Genomic DNA, 21721 nt, shown 5'->3' with positions numbered 1-21721 from the left:
CGGGTGCACTGCACTCCGTGCACCCACCTGGGATCAGCCCTGTACAACAAGGTGTATAAAAAAAGTAGTGGTATGGAATAGGGAACATACAGCATGGCATATGAAATGAGGCAGTGTGGAATAGCGAAATGCATGGCGTAGTGTATGGATTGAGACACTGCGGACCAGGGAAAGTGCAGCATGGTATAGGGGATGAGGCAGTGTGGTACAGGGGACATACAGCATGGCATGCTTAATGAACTGGTTGAATAGATCATGTACATCATGACATAGAAATTGATCCAGTGTAAAATAGAGATCATACTGCGTGGCATGTGGAGTAAACATGTGTAATTCATTTTGTTATGAATTTAAATTTGGCCAACATTTTCGTTAAACGGACATTCGGCTGTATCTGAATCTCCGAATCACAATAATAATGAATTTCAATGAATCCGGAATTTTAACGAAAACATCAAATTCATTTGTTTCATTTGGATGACATGATGCAATAATTTGAGCCTTTTTTCAATGTTTGAAACATTCGAAATAAGGTAATGACATAACAAATTATCCAAAGTGATTTGAATCCACTCGTTTTTACTCTAGTGAGCGTAGCGTTAATATTCTAATAAGATTCTTTTTGTATTGGGAGACCATTCGTTTAGTTTGTATGTGTGCAGCCCAACAAAGTCAGTTGAGATAAAAGGAAATTAATTCAACTTAATAACACAATGAATGAATATTTATGTTTCGGATGAGAGCGCCATGGTAGTCTTTGACTGTTGGATAATCAGCCGATTCTTTTTGCATTAACATTTTTCATTATTATAAAAAATGCACTACCTATGAACTTGAATCACATTGCAATAAATATAGTAAGGAATAAAAGTGAAATAAGATGATTCCTACTTATTGTGTTTGGGTTGGATGGAGCTAGATCAGAATCTCCAAATCATAACATAACTAATCCAAAAACTAATTTTGTTCAATTTGTTACTTCCGGATACATGCGACTCCAGTCGATATTGTCCTATCAGCTCATTCCATTTCTCTTTGTGGGTTGGACTAGCAGGGATGACTCACATTGCATAAGTAATCTCACAAAATAACAAATTTAACACAATAAAACTAATATAGCCAATCTTCTGAAATATTTTCTGAAAATATGAATCAATTCAGAACAACGAATATACAAAAGAATCTGAATACACAAAACGAATTCCAAAAAGAAATCATTCTAACATAACGATTATGACTAAACAAAATGATTTACTTAACGAATGAATCCAAAACGAAACAAATTTTTCCATCGTGCACATCTCTAATATGGAGTAAGATGCATAATGTAGAATAGTGAATATTTAGTGTGGTATATGGAATGAGCTGGCGCGGAATAGGGAAAGTACATCATGTCATATAGAATGAGCTGATGCAGAAGAGTGAATGTAAAGCATGGCATATAGAGTGTACTAGCAGAGATATTTTTCTACCTTAATATAAATAACTTGTAGCTGCTGCTTAGGCATCTGAATATAAATGATCCCGACTCCATTCAGACTTCCATCAATGTGGACTTGCTATTGCTCGCAGTGACAGTTAGGCTGATCGCTGCTGCCTGCAGAGGAATTCCACTCCTCACACCCTCTGCCCCACTCCTCACACCCTCCTCACACCCTCTGCAGTGCTCTGCATTACATGATCAGATCAGTTAGAGCTACAGAGGAAGTGAGTAACAGAAGACTTCCTCTGCTGGCTGCTCTTTACAATTAAAAGCACCAATCATTTGAGCAGTCACCACAATAAATTGTAGGTGTGCACTGATAGGGGTCAGAATGGGGTGCAATTTAACTACAGATGTGCCCACCATTCCCCATCCCTGGGACCCAAGCCAGGCCCCATAGCTGCCATATGCAGGACATGCATGAGATGAGAAGGACACAGCTCCCCATGCAGCTCAATGGCTAAATAACATGAAAAGAATGAGCAGGGTGACAACACTAACACACTCAAAAAAGATAACTGAAGGCTGATAAAGTAACACCCTCACTCTCCCCTTTCCCTTCCTATAAAGCTACCCATTTAACAGGTGAGATTAAATGAAAAAAACTTACATTTTGCCTAAATGAAAGTTGGTAAATATTCCTGGCAAACATTGAACTGGCTGATAGGATGGAAGAGTCAGCTGATGACATTACTGCAGCAGATACTGCACCAAGTCCAAAGAAGGATATGTAAGGTGGGCACAAATATTGAAGTACAATGGGTAGAATCATGTCTGTTTCTTCTCTGGACTCCGGATCAGGTAAGCCATATGAGGTTTGATTCCAGTCTGAAAAATAAATAACTTTAATAGGTCAGGCAAAAGTGCTGTCATCTTATTTCTGTTTTAATTGCTGGATGTAACTAGTGCATCGGGACCCCAGGATTACTAAATCCTGGAATTTAAATCAAAGTAGACAAATCATATACATTTGTATATAGTAACTCGGAACAAATAAATAAATAATAATGCGCCACCTAAAACGAGAGGAAGCTGCCAACACAACAATCAGACTAATTGTGAAGAGAAAATGGGTACATAAGTGTGGCGCTAAATAATCATGTACATTAGTGGACAAAGCCTGACAGAATGGAAATCCGTGAGGAAAATAGTCCAATAAAGTGTATTAATGAAACACCAAAACAACTTGTGTGTTAGACTAGTGAAAATAATAAATAAGTACGTAGGTTAATCAGAAGGGACCAACCAACATTAAAGGCAGTACTGGTACGAACCCCTGACTATACCCAATGTGAGAAAGGGATCAAGAGATACTCACTCACTAATCCTCATTCAAAAAAGTGATAACCTTAAAAGTGATGTGGTGACACATATGCAAATAATAAATAGTGAAATACAATAACAGCCAATGTAGCTGTCATAAAAACGTCCTGTCAATAGTTAAATAAAAAAACTTCAATGACCGACATTCAAAAAAAAGAAGAAAAAGAATCAAAAGTCTGTAGTTGTCAAGATGATTGGTAGAAGACCTTCAGTCCAGGGATGGCATCCACAGGACAAGGGACTCAGCATATATCAAGATGGAGTAGGTAAAACATACTCTTACCGGAAATGGTGGACCCCTCGGCCAGCGGCCTAGGGGTCTAACAGGCTTAAGGATATGGGAGAAGACTTCCACGACAGTTGGAGGGGTTGGAGGGGACCCTCAACACTCACCAACCGACCTCTCAAGTAATGATGACTCACGGTCTGCAAGGGTTCAATCGGAGGATGTTCACAAGCAAGCCGCTTCAAAAGGCCAGGTATGGGTCCTCAAAATGGGGTTTTAAAAGAAGAAAACCACCCCATAGTGTAAATCCGCTTACTCAGAAGCATTTATTTAGTAAAACGAAGGTTAAACAACACGCCTTAACCCGGACACTCACAGTCAGGTATAGACAATAAAAAGCGCTATAAGATAAAAGTGGCAAGACAGGCATAACCACCCGACGCGTTTCGTCCTACGGGACTTCAACTGGGGTATATGACTGTCCGCCACCAATGCCTGTATATATATATAAAACTCATAATTACCTAATGGTAGCAGCTGTTTGTGCCATGTGTGCCGTTACTTCCGGGTTATCCGGAAGGGGGCGTCTAAATAGAGAAACCGCCAATCACGAAGAGACAAGACCTGGCTCCAAACCAAGCCTCTCTATGGACGGTCCCATCAAGGTGTAGCGTGGGCGGCGTCTACCTCCCTGATGGAAGGCAACGTCCATACGTGTCACTTCCCAGGGCCAATCACAGCCCAAATGCTAGAGGCGTCATACGTCCATGAAGGGGCGGAACTGACGAACCGTCCATGGTGTCAGTTCCGTAGCCGTCGGAAGTGACGAAAGATCGGACGCAGAAGCGTCACGTGGGAGCGCTCACTGAGAAGAAGTGTGCGACGTCAGTTCCGTGATCTCCGGAAGTGACGAGGGATGGAACGCACATGTGAACCAAGCCTCCCTGAACCTGGGACGCAAACATAATAGTCCATCACTAAAAATACATATAACGTACTGTGAAGGCTGGCACGCATATGTGGTCCAGCCTCTAAAGGGGAAAGAAGAAAGAAATTTAGTATAACATGGCTCAAACGTCGCTAGATACAATAACCTAATACTGGCTAATAATACGATGTGTTACCATACTATAGAAATGTATAAAATTCACGAAATTCATGGAGGGTATCTAAATAAACTATACCAATATAATGTATAGCTCCAAACGGCTAATCAAAATCAACCAAAATAGGGGTTATAGAGAACAGTAAAATAGGTACATATTATTAGCAACAAATAATGTGTAAAAGGGGGGGAGAAAATATATTCAGCTAATTATAATCCCAAATCCCCATCTTAACACAAATACGCAAAGTAAAAATAACATAAAATTGCAAAAAGGATTAAAATCAGAGAGAGAGGACTACTGATGTAACTATCACGACTGGTTAATAAAAGCATTTATATCCCAGTCGACATTGAGGCCAAAAGGTAGGTAACATTTTAGTTGGTGTATCCAGAAAGTTTCCAATCTGGACACGCCCCTTTTCATCGACGCACCCCTCCAATGTGGAATAAATTTATCAATAACTTGGAATTGAATACCATTCGGATTTTGGTTGTGACATTGCAAAAAGTGTTTAGGGACACTATGATTCGTAAGGCCTTTTTTAATATTAGCTATGTGTTCATTACCTCTCACTGACAATGTACGTATGGTCCGGCCTACATACTGTTTTTTACAGGGACATGTGATCAAATAGACCATATATCTGGTCTCACATGTCAAGAAATGTTTTATCTGGTATTCCTTCCCCACAAAAAAAATATACCAGGGATGTTAATGACTACAAAAATGGGAATGTTTTTTCCTGGCAGAATAAGGATGGTGAACTGGTTGCCCCTGAGAACGGCCCCTGCCAGATGGAAGTCTCGGAGCAACAACTTCCCCACCCCCAACCACTGTTGAAAAATACAGGGGTGACAGACCGTAGGGCCGTTGACCATTATCGGTTGGCCCCCCCCATACACCCAATCCACACCGGAGGGGACCCCCGACACACCCTAGAGGTAGGGAGAGAGTGGGGAGAGGGAGGGGGAGAGGTCAGAGAGATAGGTCCTCTCATTATGAGGGCCAGAGATTGACACCGAAAAGAGATAACCACCACGACAGATATAATGAACAATATGAATATTCTTATCCACAAAGGACACCTATACGTACGTTTAATAGGTATTCCCCTCTGAGAGAGGACAGATCACGTGAGAATCTTAACTCTTATCATCCATATAGAGAGACGGACTACAGTTATTATAATAAATCTCCTTTTAATTATAACCAATCACAACCAGGCCCCTCCTACCAAGGGGATTTTCCCAAAGAACAAGTAAGATTCAAGCGAGCCATAGACGGAAACACGGGACCAGAGGGGGGAGGCGCTCCCGACAAAAGAAAAAGGGTCTGACAGAAAGTGGGATATTTAATTTGAGTAAAACTTCTCTTTCGGAAGCAGAACTTTTGGTCTTGGAGAAAGGCCTCAAGTTTGCTCCCCCGAATAAATTAAATAAATTTAATACTTTTATAGACATCCAGAAATATGTACGAAAACTAAATGTACAGAGATATATTATCTCTAACCCCACGAGACCGAAAATAGAGACCAATTCACATATAGTCCATTCAGGACTCTCAAACCCTTCTCTCTTCAACCCCCCTGGCCCTACTGCCCCTTCCATTAAAGTGTTTCGGGACTTAGTTCTACAGGACCTGGACAAATTACCATCTAAAAGAGTATATAGTAACCCCACTATAAGAATCGGACTTAAGGAACTATGCGAACGTAAGGACTTAGTTATCCGTCCCGCTGATAAGGGGGGGGGAATAGTTGTATTAGATAAAAATGATTACCACTTAGAAATAACTAGAATACTGGGGGATACAGACACATACTCTAGGATCTATACCAACCCCACAGTATCCTTTAAGAGGTCACTCACGGACTTGGTGGATACTGGTTTTCAACTTGGTATCCTAAATAATAAAGAAAAAAGTTTTCTTATTCCGACTGCCCCGAGAATCCCGGTAATCTATTATTGACCAAAGGTACATAAAAGTGTTACTCAACCACCTGGCCGCCCCATTATTAGCGGTATTGAGTCCATTACTTCCCGCATAGGGAAATATATAGATTTTTTCTTACAGCCCATTGTACGATCTACACCATCCTATCTCAGAGATACTAAAGATACTATCTCCAAACTCAATAATATAACTTATAGTAAAGACCTACTTCTCGTTACCGCTGATGTAACGTCGTTATATACTTCCATACCTCATGATGAGGGATTGGCTGCAGTTGAACTCTTTCTATCTAGAGAGGATTCTATCCCAAGAACCCAGCAGAGATTCATTATGGACCTGCTGAGGTTCGCGACTACACATAATTATTTCTGGTATAACGGAAATTTTTATATACAACGAAAGGGAGTGGCTATGGGCGCTAAATTCGCCCCTAGCCTGGCCAACATTTTTATGGCCCGGTGGGAGGAGGATGTCGTCTATGCCCTCGACCCCCCGGAGTTAGCTCTCTGGGCGAGGTACATAGACGACATCCTCCTCCTCTGGAGAGGGAGCGTAGATACCTTACATGCCTTTTTGAAGAAACTCAATGATAATAAGATTGGGATTGAACTAAAATATGAGATCAGTGCTTCATCTATCCATTTTTTGGATCTAGAAATAATGGTAGTTAATGATCATCTAGAGACTAAAACATTTTTTAAACCAACCGACCGGAATGGTTACATTCCGGTCGATAGTTGCCACCACGCTACGTGGCTGAAATCGGTGCCACGTAGCCAATTCACACGGATTAGACGCAACTGTAGCAACCTTACCGAGTACTTCCAACAGACACAAATTTTAAGGTCCAGGTTCATCGATAAGGGCTACGACCCCGGAGATGTGGACAGTGAAATTATGAACATCGCTCAGATCAATAGGGAATCTTTATTGATGGGACACCCCAAAAACAACTCTGATAATAAACACAAATGGTCCTTGCTGACTAATTTTTCGATACAACATAAACAGATCAAAGCAATCCTTGCTAGACACTGGAAAGTTCTTAAGAATGACCCGATATTGGGTCCGGTCCTTCCTGAACGAAGTAGTATTATTTTTAAAGGGGCTCCTTCCATAAGAGGCCAAATTGCCGCTAATGTTATCGATCCCCCTCCGATTCGTTCATTTTTCCACAATATGAAGGGCTTTTTCCCTTGTAAACGTTGTAACGTATGTCTGCACAACATCAATGGACGCAGACGAACGGAGACATTCATCTCCACCTTTACGGGGAAGGAATACCAGATAAAACATTTCTTGACATGTGAGACCAGATATGTGGTCTATTTGATCACATGTCCCTGTAAAAAACAGTATGTAGGCCGGACCATACGTACATTGTCAGTGAGAGGTAATGAACACATAGCTAATATTAAAAAAGGCCTTACGAATCATAGTGTCCCTAAACACTTTTTGCAATGTCACAACCAAAATCCGAATGGTATTCAATTCCAAGTTATTGATAAATTTATTCCACATTGGAGGGGTGCGTCGATGAAAAGGGGCGTGTCCAGATTGGAAACTTTCTGGATACACCAACTAAAATGTTACCTACCTTTTGGCCTCAATGTCGACTGGGATATAAATGCTTTTATTAACCAGTCGTGATAGTTACATCAGTAGTCCTCTCTCTCTGATTTTAATCCTTTTTGCAATTTTATGTTATTTTTACTTTGCGTATTTGTGTTAAGATGGGGATTTGGGATTATAATTAGCTGAATATATTTTCTCCCCCCCTTTTACACATTATTTGTTGCTAATAATATGTACCTATTTTACTGTTCTCTATAACCCCTATTTTGGTTGATTTTGATTAGCCGTTTGGAGCTATACATTATATTGGTATAGTTTATTTAGATACCCTCCATGAATTTCGTGAATTTTATACATTTCTATAGTATGGTAACACATCGTATTATTAGCCAGTATTAGGTTATTGTATCTAGCGACGTTTGAGCCATGTTATACTAAATTTCTTTCTTCTTTCCCCTTTAGAGGCTGGACCACATATGCGTGCCAGCCTTCACAGTACGTTATATGTATTTTTAGTGATGGACTATTATGTTTGCGTCCCAGGTTCAGGGAGGCTTGGTTCACATGTGCGTTCCATCCCTCGTCACTTCCGGAGATCACGGAACTGACGTCGCACACGTCTTCTCAGTGAGCGCTCCCACGTGACGCTTCTGCGTCCGATCTTTCGTCACTTCCGACGGCTACGGAACTGACACCATGGACGGTTCGTCAGTTCCGCCCCTTCATGGACGTATGACGCCTCTAGCATTTGGGCCGTGATTGGCCCTGGGAAGTGACACGTATGGACGTTGCCTTCCATCAGGGAGGTAGACGCCGCCCACGCTACACCTTGATGGGACCGTCCATAGAGAGGCTTGGTTTGGAGCCAGGTCTTGTCTCTTCGTGATTGGCGGTTTCTCTATTTAGACGCCCCCTTCCGGATAACCCGGAAGTAACGGCACACATGGCACAAACAGCTGCTACCATTAGGTAATTATGAGTTTTATATATATATACAGGCATTGGTGGCGGACAGTCATATACCCCAGTTGAAGTCCCGTAGGACGAAACGCGTCGGGTGGTTATGCCTGTCTTGCCACTTTTATCTTATAGCGCTTTTTATTGTCTATACCTGACTGTGAGTGTCCGGGTTAAGGCGTGTTGTTTAACCTTCGTTTTACTAAATAAATGCTTCTGAGTAAGCGGATTTACACTATGGGGTGGTTTTCTTCTTTTAAAACCCCATTTTGAGGACCCATACCTGGCCTTTTGAAGCGGCTTGCTTGTGAACATCCTCCGATTGAACCCTTGCAGACCGTGAGTCATCATTACTTGAGAGGTCGGTTGGTGAGTGTTGAGGGTCCCCTCCAACCCCTCCAACTGTCGTGGAAGTCTTCTCCCATATCCTTAAGCCTGTTAGACCCCTAGGCCGCTGGCCGAGGGGTCCACCATTTCCGGTAAGAGTATGTTTTACCTACTCCATCTTGATATATGCTGAGTCCCTTGTCCTGTGGATGCCATCCCTGGACTGAAGGTCTTCTACCAATCATCTTGACAACTACAGACTTTTGATTCTTTTTCTTCTTTTTTTTGAATGTCGGTCATTGAAGTTTTTTTATTTAACTATTGACAGGACGTTTTTATGACAGCTACATTGGCTGTTATTGTATTTCACTATTTATTATTTGCATATGTGTCACCACATCACTTTTAAGGTTATCACTTTTTTGAATGAGGATTAGTGAGTGAGTATCTCTTGATCCCTTTCTCACATTGGGTATAGTCAGGGGTTCGTACCAGTACTGCCTTTAATGTTGGTTGGTCCCTTCTGATTAACCTACGTACTTATTTATTATTTTCACTAGTCTAACACACAAGTTGTTTTGGTGTTTCATTAATACACTTTATTGGACTATTTTCCTCACGGATTTCCATTCTGTCAGGCTTTGTCCACTAATGTGTCACACAGATCCACAGTCCTGCTCTGTAACAAGCAAACGTGAGAGCCCGGCGGACATCGCGTCCGCCAGGCATGCACATCAGCTATACCGCAGAGAAGCTGAGGACGTCATATGATGCCTGCCCAGGATGGGAGATCCCATCTGTGGACGTCATATAACAATGGGCGGGTAGGGAAGTGGTTAACTAGACTAGGTAAATGGGATACTCTATACTAATTCATAACAGTCTGGTTTAGAGGACAGTATTGTTCTGCCAGTGCCATTGTGCAGAGTAATTCTGAAACTACTATATGCCCTGGCCCCAGATGAAACTGTGGGTATAGGATTGGGTATATGGGATTGTATGATATTATTTTTTATTTATTTATTTTTATGGTTGAACTAGATGGACTTGTGTCTTTTTTTAACCTGACTAACTATGTAACTATGTAACTATGTAATCAAGTTACCTGCGGAGGCGCCAATGGCTCCAATTAGAATCGAAGGAATTGCCATTATCAAACAACCAAAAGCAGCTAAGAAAGAGAGTACTTGAGCATATGTTGCAGACGAAACAGATAAGACCCTCTGAAAATAGGCCTGCCAGGGAATTCCTCCTAGCATCTGTAAATAGGAAAGAATGAGGGTTTATTACTATATTCAGGCATGTTTAATGAATGTTAGACACAGACACTGTCATTTAAATTATTGCAGAGATAATTTACCAGGGTGAAGATAATTTGATGGTTTGGCAACTTGTGGCCTCAAGCCTCAAGCTAGTGGCCTCAAGTTAGCTCATAAGCATCATCAGTTCTTGTTACCTATTCCTATTTGTAGGAAGACTAATAAATTTTTTTTTTTATAACATAAAATTTATTAGGATTTTTTTTTTTTTTTTCCAGCAAAAGAGCGGGAACAGACATACAGAGAATGTTTAGACATAAAAGTCAGTCCTTGAGGTCTGCAAAAGAACCGAGTAACTAATAGGTCACATGCAGGTGAAACAGTAACAGTAAATAACATAAATGACAAAGCTGGGGCCCTGTATGTAGGGTTTCCACATTAGGTGTAACTGAAACTTGGATCAGACTATAAGTAATCCTCTCATTCCCCTCCCGCACTACCCTGCTGCGGCCCTGGAGTGGGCAGCAAAAGAAAGAGGGGGAGGCAGCTGGGAGGGGGGGACGGGGACGAAAGAGGTCTGGTAAGGTAAGGAGAGTAATCTCCAATAAGCATGTCCATCTCTGTTAATATGACAGCGTTGAGTGTTGTAGGAATGCCCTGAGAATGGAGACAAATGGATAGATTAATTAGGGTCTGACTTGGGTGGCATATACAGTCAGGTCCATAAATATTAGGACACCGACACAATTCTAATCTTTTTGGCTTTATACACCACCACAATGGATTTGAAATGAAATGAGCAAGATGTGCTTTAACTGCAGACTTTCAGCTTTAATTTGAAGGTATTTACATCCAAATCAGGTGAACGGTGTAGGAATTACAACAGTTTGTATATGTGCCTCCCACTTTTTAAGGGACCAAAAGTAATGGGACAATTGTGTGTTATTCCCTCATTATCCCATTTACAAGGAGCAGATAAAAGGTCCAGAGTTCATTTCAAGTTTGCTATTTGCATTTGGAATCTGTTGCTGTCAACTCTCAATATGAGATCCAAAGAGCTGTCATTATCAATGAAGCAAGCCATCATTAGGCTGAAAAAACAAAACAAACCCATCAGAGAGATAGCAAAAACATTAGATGTGGCTAAATCAACTGTTTGGAACATCCTTAAAAAGAAAGAATGCACCGGTGAGCTCAGCGACACCAAAAGACCCGGAAGACCACGGAAAACAACTGTGGTGGATGACCGAAGAATTCTTTCCCTGGTGAAGAAAACACCCTTCACAACAGTTGGTAAGATCAAGAACAATCTCCAGGAGGTAGGTGTATGTGTGTCAAAGTCAACAATCAAAAAAAGTCTTCACCAGAGTGAATACAGAGGGTTCACCACAAGATGTAAACCATTGGTGAGCCTCAAAAACAGGAAGGCCAGATTAGAGTTTACCAAACAACATCTAAAAAACCCTTCACAGTTCTGGAACAACATCCTATGGACAGATGAGACCAAGATCAACTTGTACCAGAGTGATGGGAAAAAAGAGTATGGAGAAGGAAAGGAACTGCTCATGATCCAAAGCATACCACCTCATCAGTGAAGCATGGTGGTGGTAGTGTCATGGCGTGGGCATGTATGGCTGCCAATTGAACAGGTTCTATTGTATTTATTGATGATGTGACTGCTGACAAAAGCAGCAGGATGAATTCTGAAGTGTTTTGGGCATTATTATCTGCTCATATTCAGCAAAATGCTTCAGAACTCATTGGACGGCGCTTCACGGTGCAGATGGACAATGACCCGAAGCATACTGCGAAAGCAACCAAAGAGTTTTTTTAAGGGAAAGAAGTGGAATGTTATGCAATGGCCAAGTCAATCACCTGACTTGAATCCAATTGAGCATGCATTTCACTTGCTGTAGACAAAAAAGCAGGAACTGAAGACAGTTGCAGTAGAGGGCCTGGCAGAGCAGCACCAGGGATGAAACCCAGCGTCTGGTGATGTCTATGCATTCCAGACTTCAGGCTGTAATTGACATCTTAAATAGTGGGTGGGATGGCAGAAGACCATTTTTTGAGAATGGCGTGAGACTATTACATTTTAACAATTCAATACTCTAATTAGGTGATATTAAACCAATTTTTGTTATTAAAATAATAAACATGCTAAACTTACCTGCTCTGTGAGGGTGAATGGTATTGCACAGAGCAGCCTCGATCCTCCTCTTCTCGGGTCCCCCCGCCGGTGCTCCTGGCTTCTTCTCTTTGGCTAGTGCCCCCATAGAAAGCCGCTCCCTGCCTCAATCTGTCCAGTGAGGAGGGAGAGCAGAGAGAATCGCTGCTCTTGTGCACATCTCTGGATCTAGATCAGGCTCAGGTAAGTATGGGGAGGCTTGGGGATCCTCTGGCACAGAAAGTTTTTTTACCTTAATGCAAAGAACGCATTAACGTAAAAAAAAACCCTAAACCTTTACAACCACTTTAAGTAACTCCACTTTTGTTGAGAAAAAAACATTAACCTCTGGGTGATCTATGTACATTTCAAGGATTATAACAACCTTTGTTGCAGTATCATACCTTTTGTTATTCTGAAGATGTGTGTTTGTATGTGCCTCTGTACTGAGTGAGTCTAAGAGGAGTGGTTTCATAATTATAAGTCAGCTGTGGCAGCTGCAGGGCACTGAGGAAAGCTGCTGGGCCCCTTATCCCTTTAGATGTGTCCCTACTGGAAGTATCTCACCAAAAATTAAATTTCTGTTGCAGGGAATGCCTGAAATCTAACTTGTATCTTAGGCAGACTTCTGGGAAAATTGGTGAGCCACTCACACAAACAGGAAATGATGTTTCTGGGGAGTGGTCAGTATACACTCGATGTACAGAACACCTCCAGGTAGCCATATTGTATTGAATTTATAGAAAATTACAGTGGCTGTAGAATAACATTGTTATTGTACATGCTATATTATTTTTTCTTTATTTGCTATTTTTTTCCCCCACGAAAGTGGAGTTACCCTTTAAACTTTTATTTTAAAAAAATTTAAAAAACTGGCTATACAGTATAGTGCTAGTCATAACACAAGGACGATTTGAAGAGCTACCACGCTGGAAGAGATGTGTTTCTTTCCTAAAATTAGAATGTATTTGTGATGCGAATAGATAGATAGGCATGCATGTAACTCAAAACTCAAGCTGCTTGTCCCTCTGGGGAATAGTGACAAGCTTGTAGGTGAGGTGCAGCATAGTGCGGCAGAATAACACACTCAATGCAATGGAAGAACTTGTATTGAAATAACGCAGAATAAGTTTACAAATAACCCAGTGGGAAGGCAGTCAAACCAGGAACACTCACAGTTCCAGCAGTGTGTAGAGAATAGAGTTTAGCCAAACTGTCAGCGTCTGTAGAGAGGGGAAGAATTCAGAATCCAGAGAAGTTGCAAGCCCTATGCTTTCCCCCCTCATTGGGAACCTTTCCCTGCCGCTAGTACTGTCCCTACCAGATGGGGTAACTGTCCGTACTCTGCCAACTCGCAAAATGTGCACCAAAACTGGGAGCAAGGGCCTTTAATAGGCTCTACCTTACCCAAGATGGCAGCCAAGGTCACATGGGGTGGCAGCATGGCTACCAGAGTCACATGGGATGGCAGAATCCAATCTGATACTTTACCAGTGACCCAGGAAATCATAGAGGAACTGTGCTCCTCCTGACTTCCTCTCCAACTGCAGTGCCGCTTCGGAAGAACACCACCTGCAGTAGAAAAAGTAGACTGCACCTGCCTACACGCTAGATGGATTGATGCATGGAGATAGGGGAATCAATCAGCCATGACACTATAAACTGCAGCCACAACATGTGAGGCCATCATTACAAGTTAAGGCAAATACAACAAAAAAACACATGGATTATAACTATACTAACACTTAGTTAAAACGACAAAAACATTTGAAAGTGCACAATGCCTTTAACAGTGTCACCCAGTCTCACAGTTACAGAAGTGAGTGGAGAAAGGTTAAAAGATAAGATGTATTGTTTACCAGAAGCATGAAACTGTCAATCCAAGACCAGATATCTCCTCTCTTAATGCTGCCCAGCCAAGGCTCCTTGTAGACTTCTTCCACAGCTGTCACTGTGATGTCTGTAACTGAGGGATGAATCATTGCAAACGGTACACTGATCCACTGCAATATAAAGAGCCATATTATTTGATATTGCACAGATCTTGAAACATTATGAGCATATATTAAAAGTACATGAATGTCATATTCTATGGTAAATATGGGCTGTATTTTATGACCCTTGGAGAGCTACTATATATTCTTTCAAAAAAAAAAAAAAAAATACTAAGCCAAAATATACAGTAAACAGATATCCTATATAAAGCCAAGCATATGCAGCACTATCTCTCCCCCTATCCTCGCAATGGCTGAACTCAACATTGTTAGGATAGGTGAAGAGAGCGATCTGCACATGCGTGGCTTTTGAATGAGGAAGCATATTAATTCCTGGGGGAATGTACCCAACATCTGCCATGTCCTGAATATAAGTCAAAATATAGTAATGTAAAGATTGGGAGCATTTCAGCCAGGCTTTCTGAGTGACAGAAAAGGCCTACAGGAGCATTCAACAATATTTTTACAATTGGCACAGTGCAGTTTAAACCAGTAGGCCTCCTTGTCTGCATGGGCCAATATATTTAAAGGATGACCTTAGTCTTTAATCAGTTCCCGACCGCCGCACGCCGATATACGTTGGCAGAATGTCACAGGTGGGAAAATAAACGTACCTGTACGCCGCCCCCCCCAGGCCCGCGACGGTCGGATTCATTAGAGGACCGATCAGTCCCCAGGGCAAGACCAAATGATTTATGGTCTGGACCTGGTGATCGCTCCTAATGAATGGAAACCTTCCCCTGTATGTGTAAATGTAAACACAGACAGGAGAAAGTGATGTCATCTCTCCTCGTGGAGTCTTTTCGATTCCAGTGAGAGGCGAGATAACATCTAACCGTGCACCAACACTACACTATCACCAGTACACACAGGTACACTTACCACCCCCCGATCACCCCCCGACCCCCCCCCCCCCCCAGTTAACCCCTTCACTTCCTGTCCCTGTCACCAATTGCAGTTTTCAGATTTTTCACTGATCACTGCATTGGTGTCATTTGTGACTGTAATAAGTGTTAGGGCAGTTAGTAGTAGCCCCCGTTAGGTCTAGGTTACCCCCCTAAACCCCCCTAATAAAGGTTTAACCCCTTGATTACCCCCCAGTTAACCCTTTCACCCCCTGTTGCCAGTGTCACTAATCGATCGCCGTATTTGTGTCATGGGTGATGCTAGTTAGCCAGTTAGGCCCCTTTCACACTGGGGCGTCATCAGTGGTAAAGCGCCGCTATTGTAAGTGGCACTTTACCGTCGGTATTCGGCCGCTAGCGGGGCAGTTTTACCCCCTGCTAGCGGCCATGAAAGGGTTAAAAACCACCACAAAGCGCCTCTGCAGAGGCGCATTGCTGGTGGTATAGCCGCGCATTGATTTCAATGGGCAGGAGCGGTAAAGGAGCGGTGTATACACCGCTCCTTCACCGCTCCGAAGATGCTGCTAGCAGGATTTTTTTTCCCGTCCTGCTAGCGCACCGCTAGGGGCTAGCCTCCCTCGGGGCTAGCCTCCCTCGGGGCTTTCACACTGGAGAGACAGCAGTGGCTGTTTCGGGTCGGTTTGCAGGCGCTATTATTAGCGCAATATCGCCTGCAAACTGCCCCAGTGTGAAAGGGGCCTTAGTTGATTAGTTTCATCGTCAGGTTTTTATAGCGTCAGATGTCCCCATATACTACCTAATAAAGGTTTTAACCCCCTGATTGCCCCCTAGTTAACCCTTTCATCCCCTGCCACCAGCGATCACCATATTAGTGTTACAGGTGACGCTGGTTAGTTAGTTTGTTTTTTATAGCATCAGGGCACCCGCCGTATATTACCCAATAAAGGCCGGAGAACTGCCCAGATTACATAGGGAGCGCTGGTAAGATTGTGTGGGACTTGGTGTCACCCTTATTCTGAAAGGTGTACCAATTGTATGTGGACAATTATTAAACGAGCGTGCCACTTTTTAGTCACTTGTTTGATCACGGAATTGGCGCATGTGGCACCGTGCGATTTAATCACCAGGGCTTACCCCAGTGGCTTGTAGATTCCCATCTTAGGTTGGGGGAGAGAGCCTGCTTGAAGTGTAATAATTTGCTCACTGTGAAGTGGAGGGATAATCGGAATGTTTTCGTTCTGTCCTCCCTTCACGCAGACACGACGGTCCAAATTCCTACGGCGACTGGTGTTGTGGAGAAACCCCTCTGTGTCCACGAAAATTTAACCTTAATATGGGAGGGGTGGACCTCAATGACCAGTTGTTGGCACCGTACCTAATTGCCCGTAAGGCCAGACGCTGGTACTGTATACTTATTTCAATTGGCTATGCTGAATGCTTATGTGCTATACAAAACTTCAGGACGAACTGGATCCTTCCTTAAATTCCAGGAAGAGATTATCACAGCCCTTCTGTTTCCAGACGGTGCTGTGGCCCAACTTCGCAATCCAAATGCAGTAAGCTGGTTGCATGAGAGACATTTTCCATATGTCCTCCCTCGTACCCCTACCCAACGAGCCCCCCAAAGAAAATGTTGTGTCTGTAGAAAGCGCGGATATAGGCGTGAAACCCGCTATTATTGTCCCTCCTGTCCTGACCATCTTGGTCTTTGCATTGGTGAATGTTTTGAATGCTACCACACACTAGTGGAGTATTAGCGCGGGATACAGCACTGCACAGACTAAGATACACTTTCACAGGGTCTCCAAAGATGCCATCGCATTTTGGGAGAGCCGAACCTGGAACCGAATCATTACAATTGTTACAGTTACAAATAAAAGTGTAAAAAAAACAAAAAAAAGTCAAAAAAGCAAAACAAAAAAAATAAAATAAAAAAAAACACAAAAATAGTTGTTTTATTGTTCTCTCTCTCTCTCTATTCTCTCTCTCTATTGTTCTGCTCTTTTTTTACTGTATTCTACAATGCAATGTTTTATTGTTACTATGTTTTATCATGTTTGCCTTTAAGGTATGTCATTCTTTTATACTTTACTGACTACTGTGTTTTATTGTTAACCTTTTTTTTGTTTTCAGGTATGCCATTCAGCTGCAGCACTGATTTATTTATCTTTTTTTTCCAATTCTTTATTTAATTTTATAATAAAAAAAAAATATATATCATTTTACAGAGTCCACCACATATATACTTGCATCTTTCAAGATTGCATGACATTTTTCATAGTTCCGCATTTCGACACCCTTTCCCGGGACTTAACTACCAGTCTAGCTTACATTTCCTTTCACTCATAGGGATGAGCTTCGTGTTCGAGTCGAACTCATGTTCGACTCGAACATCGTCTGTTCGCCCGTTCACCGAATTGCGAGCGATATGGGCCATTCGCGCCAAATTCGTGTGGCGCGTCACGGCCCATAATTCACTGCGGCATCGCAGTGCATTGCTGGCTGATGATTGGCCAAGCATGCACTATGACCCGCATGCTTGGCCAATCACAGCGCCATCTGAACAGAGAGCCATAATTGGCCAAAGCCAAGGAGGCTTTGGCCAATTATGGCTCAGGGAATTTAGTACACGCCCCACACTATATAAGGCTGCCTACACGGCGGCCCTGTGTAGTGTGTGTTACGGCGTTGAGAAAGAGATAGATAGACAGAGAGACAGTGTCATTTGATTTAAGTTAGATAGATTAGGCAGGCCAGTCAGTGAGTTAGCTGCACTTACAGTGTATTGTGTATATATATGCATCCCAGGTGTTGTATATATATATATATATATATATATATATATATATATATATATATATATATATATATATTTTTATATATATTTACACTGTATTCAGTTTAGCTAGATCCGTTCCTGTTATCTTGCTACTGACAGGCAGGCTTGTGTTGTTACAGTATTTACAGCTACCTGAAGAAAATTGCTGGTGTTCTTTTGATCCTATTAGTACCACAGTCAGGCAGCTAGACTATTTACAGTTAGTGTAGTGCGTCCTCCTCACAGTGTTCAGTTAAAGCTGCAAGTTAGTTTAGTGAGACCTCTGCACAGTGTTCAGCTAAAGCTACAAGTTAGTGTAGTGCGTCCTCCTCACAGTGTTCAGCTAAAACTACAGGTTAGTGTAGTGCGACCTCTGCACAGTGTTCAACTAAATAAGCTACAAGTTAGTGTAGTGCGTCCTCCTCACAGTGTTCAGCTAAAACTACAAGTTAGTGTAGTGCACAGTGTTCAGGTAAAGCTACACGTTAGTGTAGTGCGTCCTCTGAACAGTGTTCAGCTAAAGCTACAAGTTAGTGTAGTGTGTCCTCCTCACAGTGTTCAGATAAAACTACAGGTTAGTGTAGTGCGACCTCTGCAGTGTTCAGCTAAATAAGCTACAAGTTAGTGTAGTGCGTCCTCCTCACAGTGTTCAGCTAAAACTACAAGTTAGTGTAGTGCACAGTGTTCAGCTAAAGCTACACATTAGTGTAGTGCGTCCTCTGAACAGTGTTCAGCTAAAGCTACAAGTTAGTGTAGTGTGTCCTCCTCACAGTGTTCAGCTAAAACTACAAGTTAGTTTTTTGCGACCTCTGCACAGTGTTCAGCTAAAGCTACCTGTAGAAGGTTGGTGGTGTTTTCCTGATCCTATCACTACCGCAGGCAGCTAAATAAGATACAAGTTAGTTTTTTGCGAGCTCTGCACAGTGTTCAGCTAAAGCTACCTGTAGAAGGTTGGTGGTGTTTTCCTGATCCTATCACTACCACAGGCAGCTAAATAAGCTACAAGTTAGTTTTTTGCAAGCTCTGCACAATGTTCAGCTAAAGCTACCTGTAGAAGGTTGGTGGTGTTTTCCTGATCCTATCACTACCGCAGGCAGCTAAATAAGCTACAAGTTAGTGTAGTGCGTCCTCCTCAGTGTTCAGCTAAAACTACAAGTTAGTGTAGTGCGACCTCTGCACAGTGTTCAGCTAAAGCTACCTGTAGAAGGTTGGTGGTGTTTTCCTGATCCTATCACTACCGCAGGCAGCTAAATAAGCTACAAGTTAGTTTTTTGTGAGCTCTGCACAGTGTTCAGCTAAAGCTACCTGTAGAAGGTTAGTGGTGTTTTCCTGATCCTATCACTACCGCAGGCAGCTAAATAAGCTACAAGTTAGTTTTTTGCGAGCTCTGCACAGTGTTCAGCTAAAGCTACCTGTAGAAGGTTGGTGGTGTTTTCCTGATCCTATCACTACCGCAGGCAGCTAAATAAGCTACAAGTTAGTTTTTTGCGAGCTCTGCACAGTGTTCAGCTAAAGCTACCTGTAGAAGGTTGGTGGTGTTTTCCTGATCCTATCACTACCGCAGGCAGCTAAATAAGCTACAAGTTAGTTTTTTGCAAGCTCTGCACAGGGTTCAGCTAAAGCTACCTGTAGAAGGTTGGTGGTGTTTTCCTGATCCTATCACTACCGCAGGCAGCTAAATAAGCTACAAGTTAGTTTTTTGCAAGCTCTGCACAGTGTTCAGCTAATGCTACCTGTAGAAGGTTGGTGGTGTTTTCCTGATTCTATCACTACTGCAGGCTGCTAAATAAGCTACAAGTTAGTTTTTTGCGAGCTCTGCACAGTGTTCAGCTAAAGCTACCTGTAGAAGGTTTGTGGTGTTTTCCTGATCCTATCACTACTGCAGGCAGCTAAATAAGCTACAAGTTAGTTTTTTGGGAGCTCTGCACAGTGTTCAGCTAAAGCTACCTGTAGAAGGTTGGTGGTGTTTTCCTGATCCTATCACTACCGCAGGCAGCTAAATAAGCTACAAGTTAGTTTTTTGCGAGCTCTGCACAGTGTTCAGCTAAAGCTACCTGTAGAAGGCTGGTGGTGTTCTCATACTACAGGCAGTTGATTTTGCTAGCTGCAGTATCAGTATATATATATATATATATATATATATATATATATATATCCCAGCTTAGTGCAGCTACAGGCCATTAGTATGTCTGGAAGGCCAACAAGGAGAGGCAGACAGTCACAAGCCAATAAAAGAGGGCAAGCAGGCTCTGTGTCTAGAGGCAACAGTGCTGGTCGTGGAGACGGTGCATCCTCATCAACACGTGGCCGTGGGACACGCTTGGCATTTTTTTCGGCAGCTGGCCGTGTTGAGCCGCAACATGTGGAAGACTTGGTCGAGTAAATGACCAAGTCGTCCTCATCCTCCTCATCCTCTCTCACTAATGCTCAGGGTAGTTTGTCTGGCAAAGCAGCTGCCAACGCGGCCTCTTCCCTTGGCTCAATGGCATCAGTGACTCCTTCCCTAGCCCCACCATGTCCTCCTGAGGAGTCCCTCGAACTGTTTGACCACAGTGTTGGGTACATGCTCCAGGAGGATGCCCAGTGTTTAGAAGGCTCTGATGATAATACTGAGCTAGATGAAGGCAGTAACGTGAGCATGGACAGAGGGGGTGCCCAAGAAGGACAGCAATCTGGCAGTCATGCTCCCCCTGCTGCAGCATACTGCCAGGTTTGCTCCAGTGATGAGGAGGGAGGGGATGATGAGGTCACTGACTCAACATGGGTGCCTGATAGGAGAGAGGAGGAGGAGGCAGATCACCAACGAGGCAGGATGCCCTCCAGGGGCCAGCCTAAGGGCAGCACACTAACTACATCACACCGCAAAGCTCCGCATGTGCAGGGTGCTGCTGTCTCTGCGCGTTATTCTAAAAGTTCTTTGGTGTGGGCCTTTTTTGAGACGAGTGCATCAGATTGCACCTCTGCTATTTGCAACATATGTCTCAAGCGTATCTCGCGTGGCCAAAACATCTCCCGCTTGGGCACCACATGCTTGACCAGACATATGTTGACCTGCCATGCAGTTCATTGGCAAGCGTATCTAAAAGACTCACACCAAAGAACAAAGAGGACCTCGCCTTGCTCCTCATCAGTTGAGATCTCCAACCCCACTATACCTTCCGTCCTCTCTGAGACCTGCACTGAGATGAATGAAGGTGTAGAATTAGGTGTGTCACAGCCAAGTACTTGTGGGCAATCTGCTTTCGGTACACCAACGTCAGATTGTACCAGGCAAATTTCCCTGCCCCAGCTGCTGCACCGCAGAAAGAAGTTCGCTCCCAGCCATCCACATGCCCAGCGGTTGAATGCTAGCTTGGCAAAACTGCTAGCACTTCAACTGCTAACTTTTCAGTTGGTAGACTCTGCCCCCTTCCCTGACTTTGTGGAATGTGCGGTTCCTCAGTGGCAGGTACCCAAACGCCACTTTTTCTCACGGAAGGCGATTCCGGCTCTCTACCGGCATGTGGAAGGCAATGTCTTGGCCTTGCTGGACAGGGCGGTCAGCGGTAAGATGCATATTACCGCTGACTCATGGTCCAGCAGGCATGGACAGGGACGTTACCTAAGTTTCACCGCGCATTGGGTCACTCTGCTGGCAGCTGGGAAAGATGCAGGACAAGGTGCA

The 21721-nt window shown here is 43.0% G+C and overlaps 1 protein-coding gene across 1 annotated transcript in view; it reads right to left on the bottom strand.

Annotated features, from left to right (window-relative positions):
- The window catches only part of SLC5A7 (solute carrier family 5 member 7), a 107816-nt gene that overhangs the window by 15917 nt on the left and 70178 nt on the right, over nucleotides 1–21721 (bottom strand). Inside the window, exons 6-8 of the mRNA XM_073614797.1 lie at nucleotides 14239–14382; nucleotides 10059–10212; nucleotides 2094–2311 (exon numbers count right to left, since the gene is read on the bottom strand). Of these exons, the coding sequence (XP_073470898.1) occupies nucleotides 2094–2311; nucleotides 10059–10212; nucleotides 14239–14382 (516 nt within the window). The remainder of the gene's footprint in view (nucleotides 1–2093; nucleotides 2312–10058; nucleotides 10213–14238; nucleotides 14383–21721) is intronic.

Source organism: Aquarana catesbeiana, linkage group LG02 (assembly GCF_042186555.1).
Source record: "Aquarana catesbeiana isolate 2022-GZ linkage group LG02, ASM4218655v1, whole genome shotgun sequence".
Taxonomy (NCBI): domain Eukaryota; kingdom Metazoa; phylum Chordata; class Amphibia; order Anura; family Ranidae; genus Aquarana; species Aquarana catesbeiana.
Note: the sequence above shows the minus strand (reverse complement) of the source record. Positions and strands in the feature narration are given on the sequence as shown.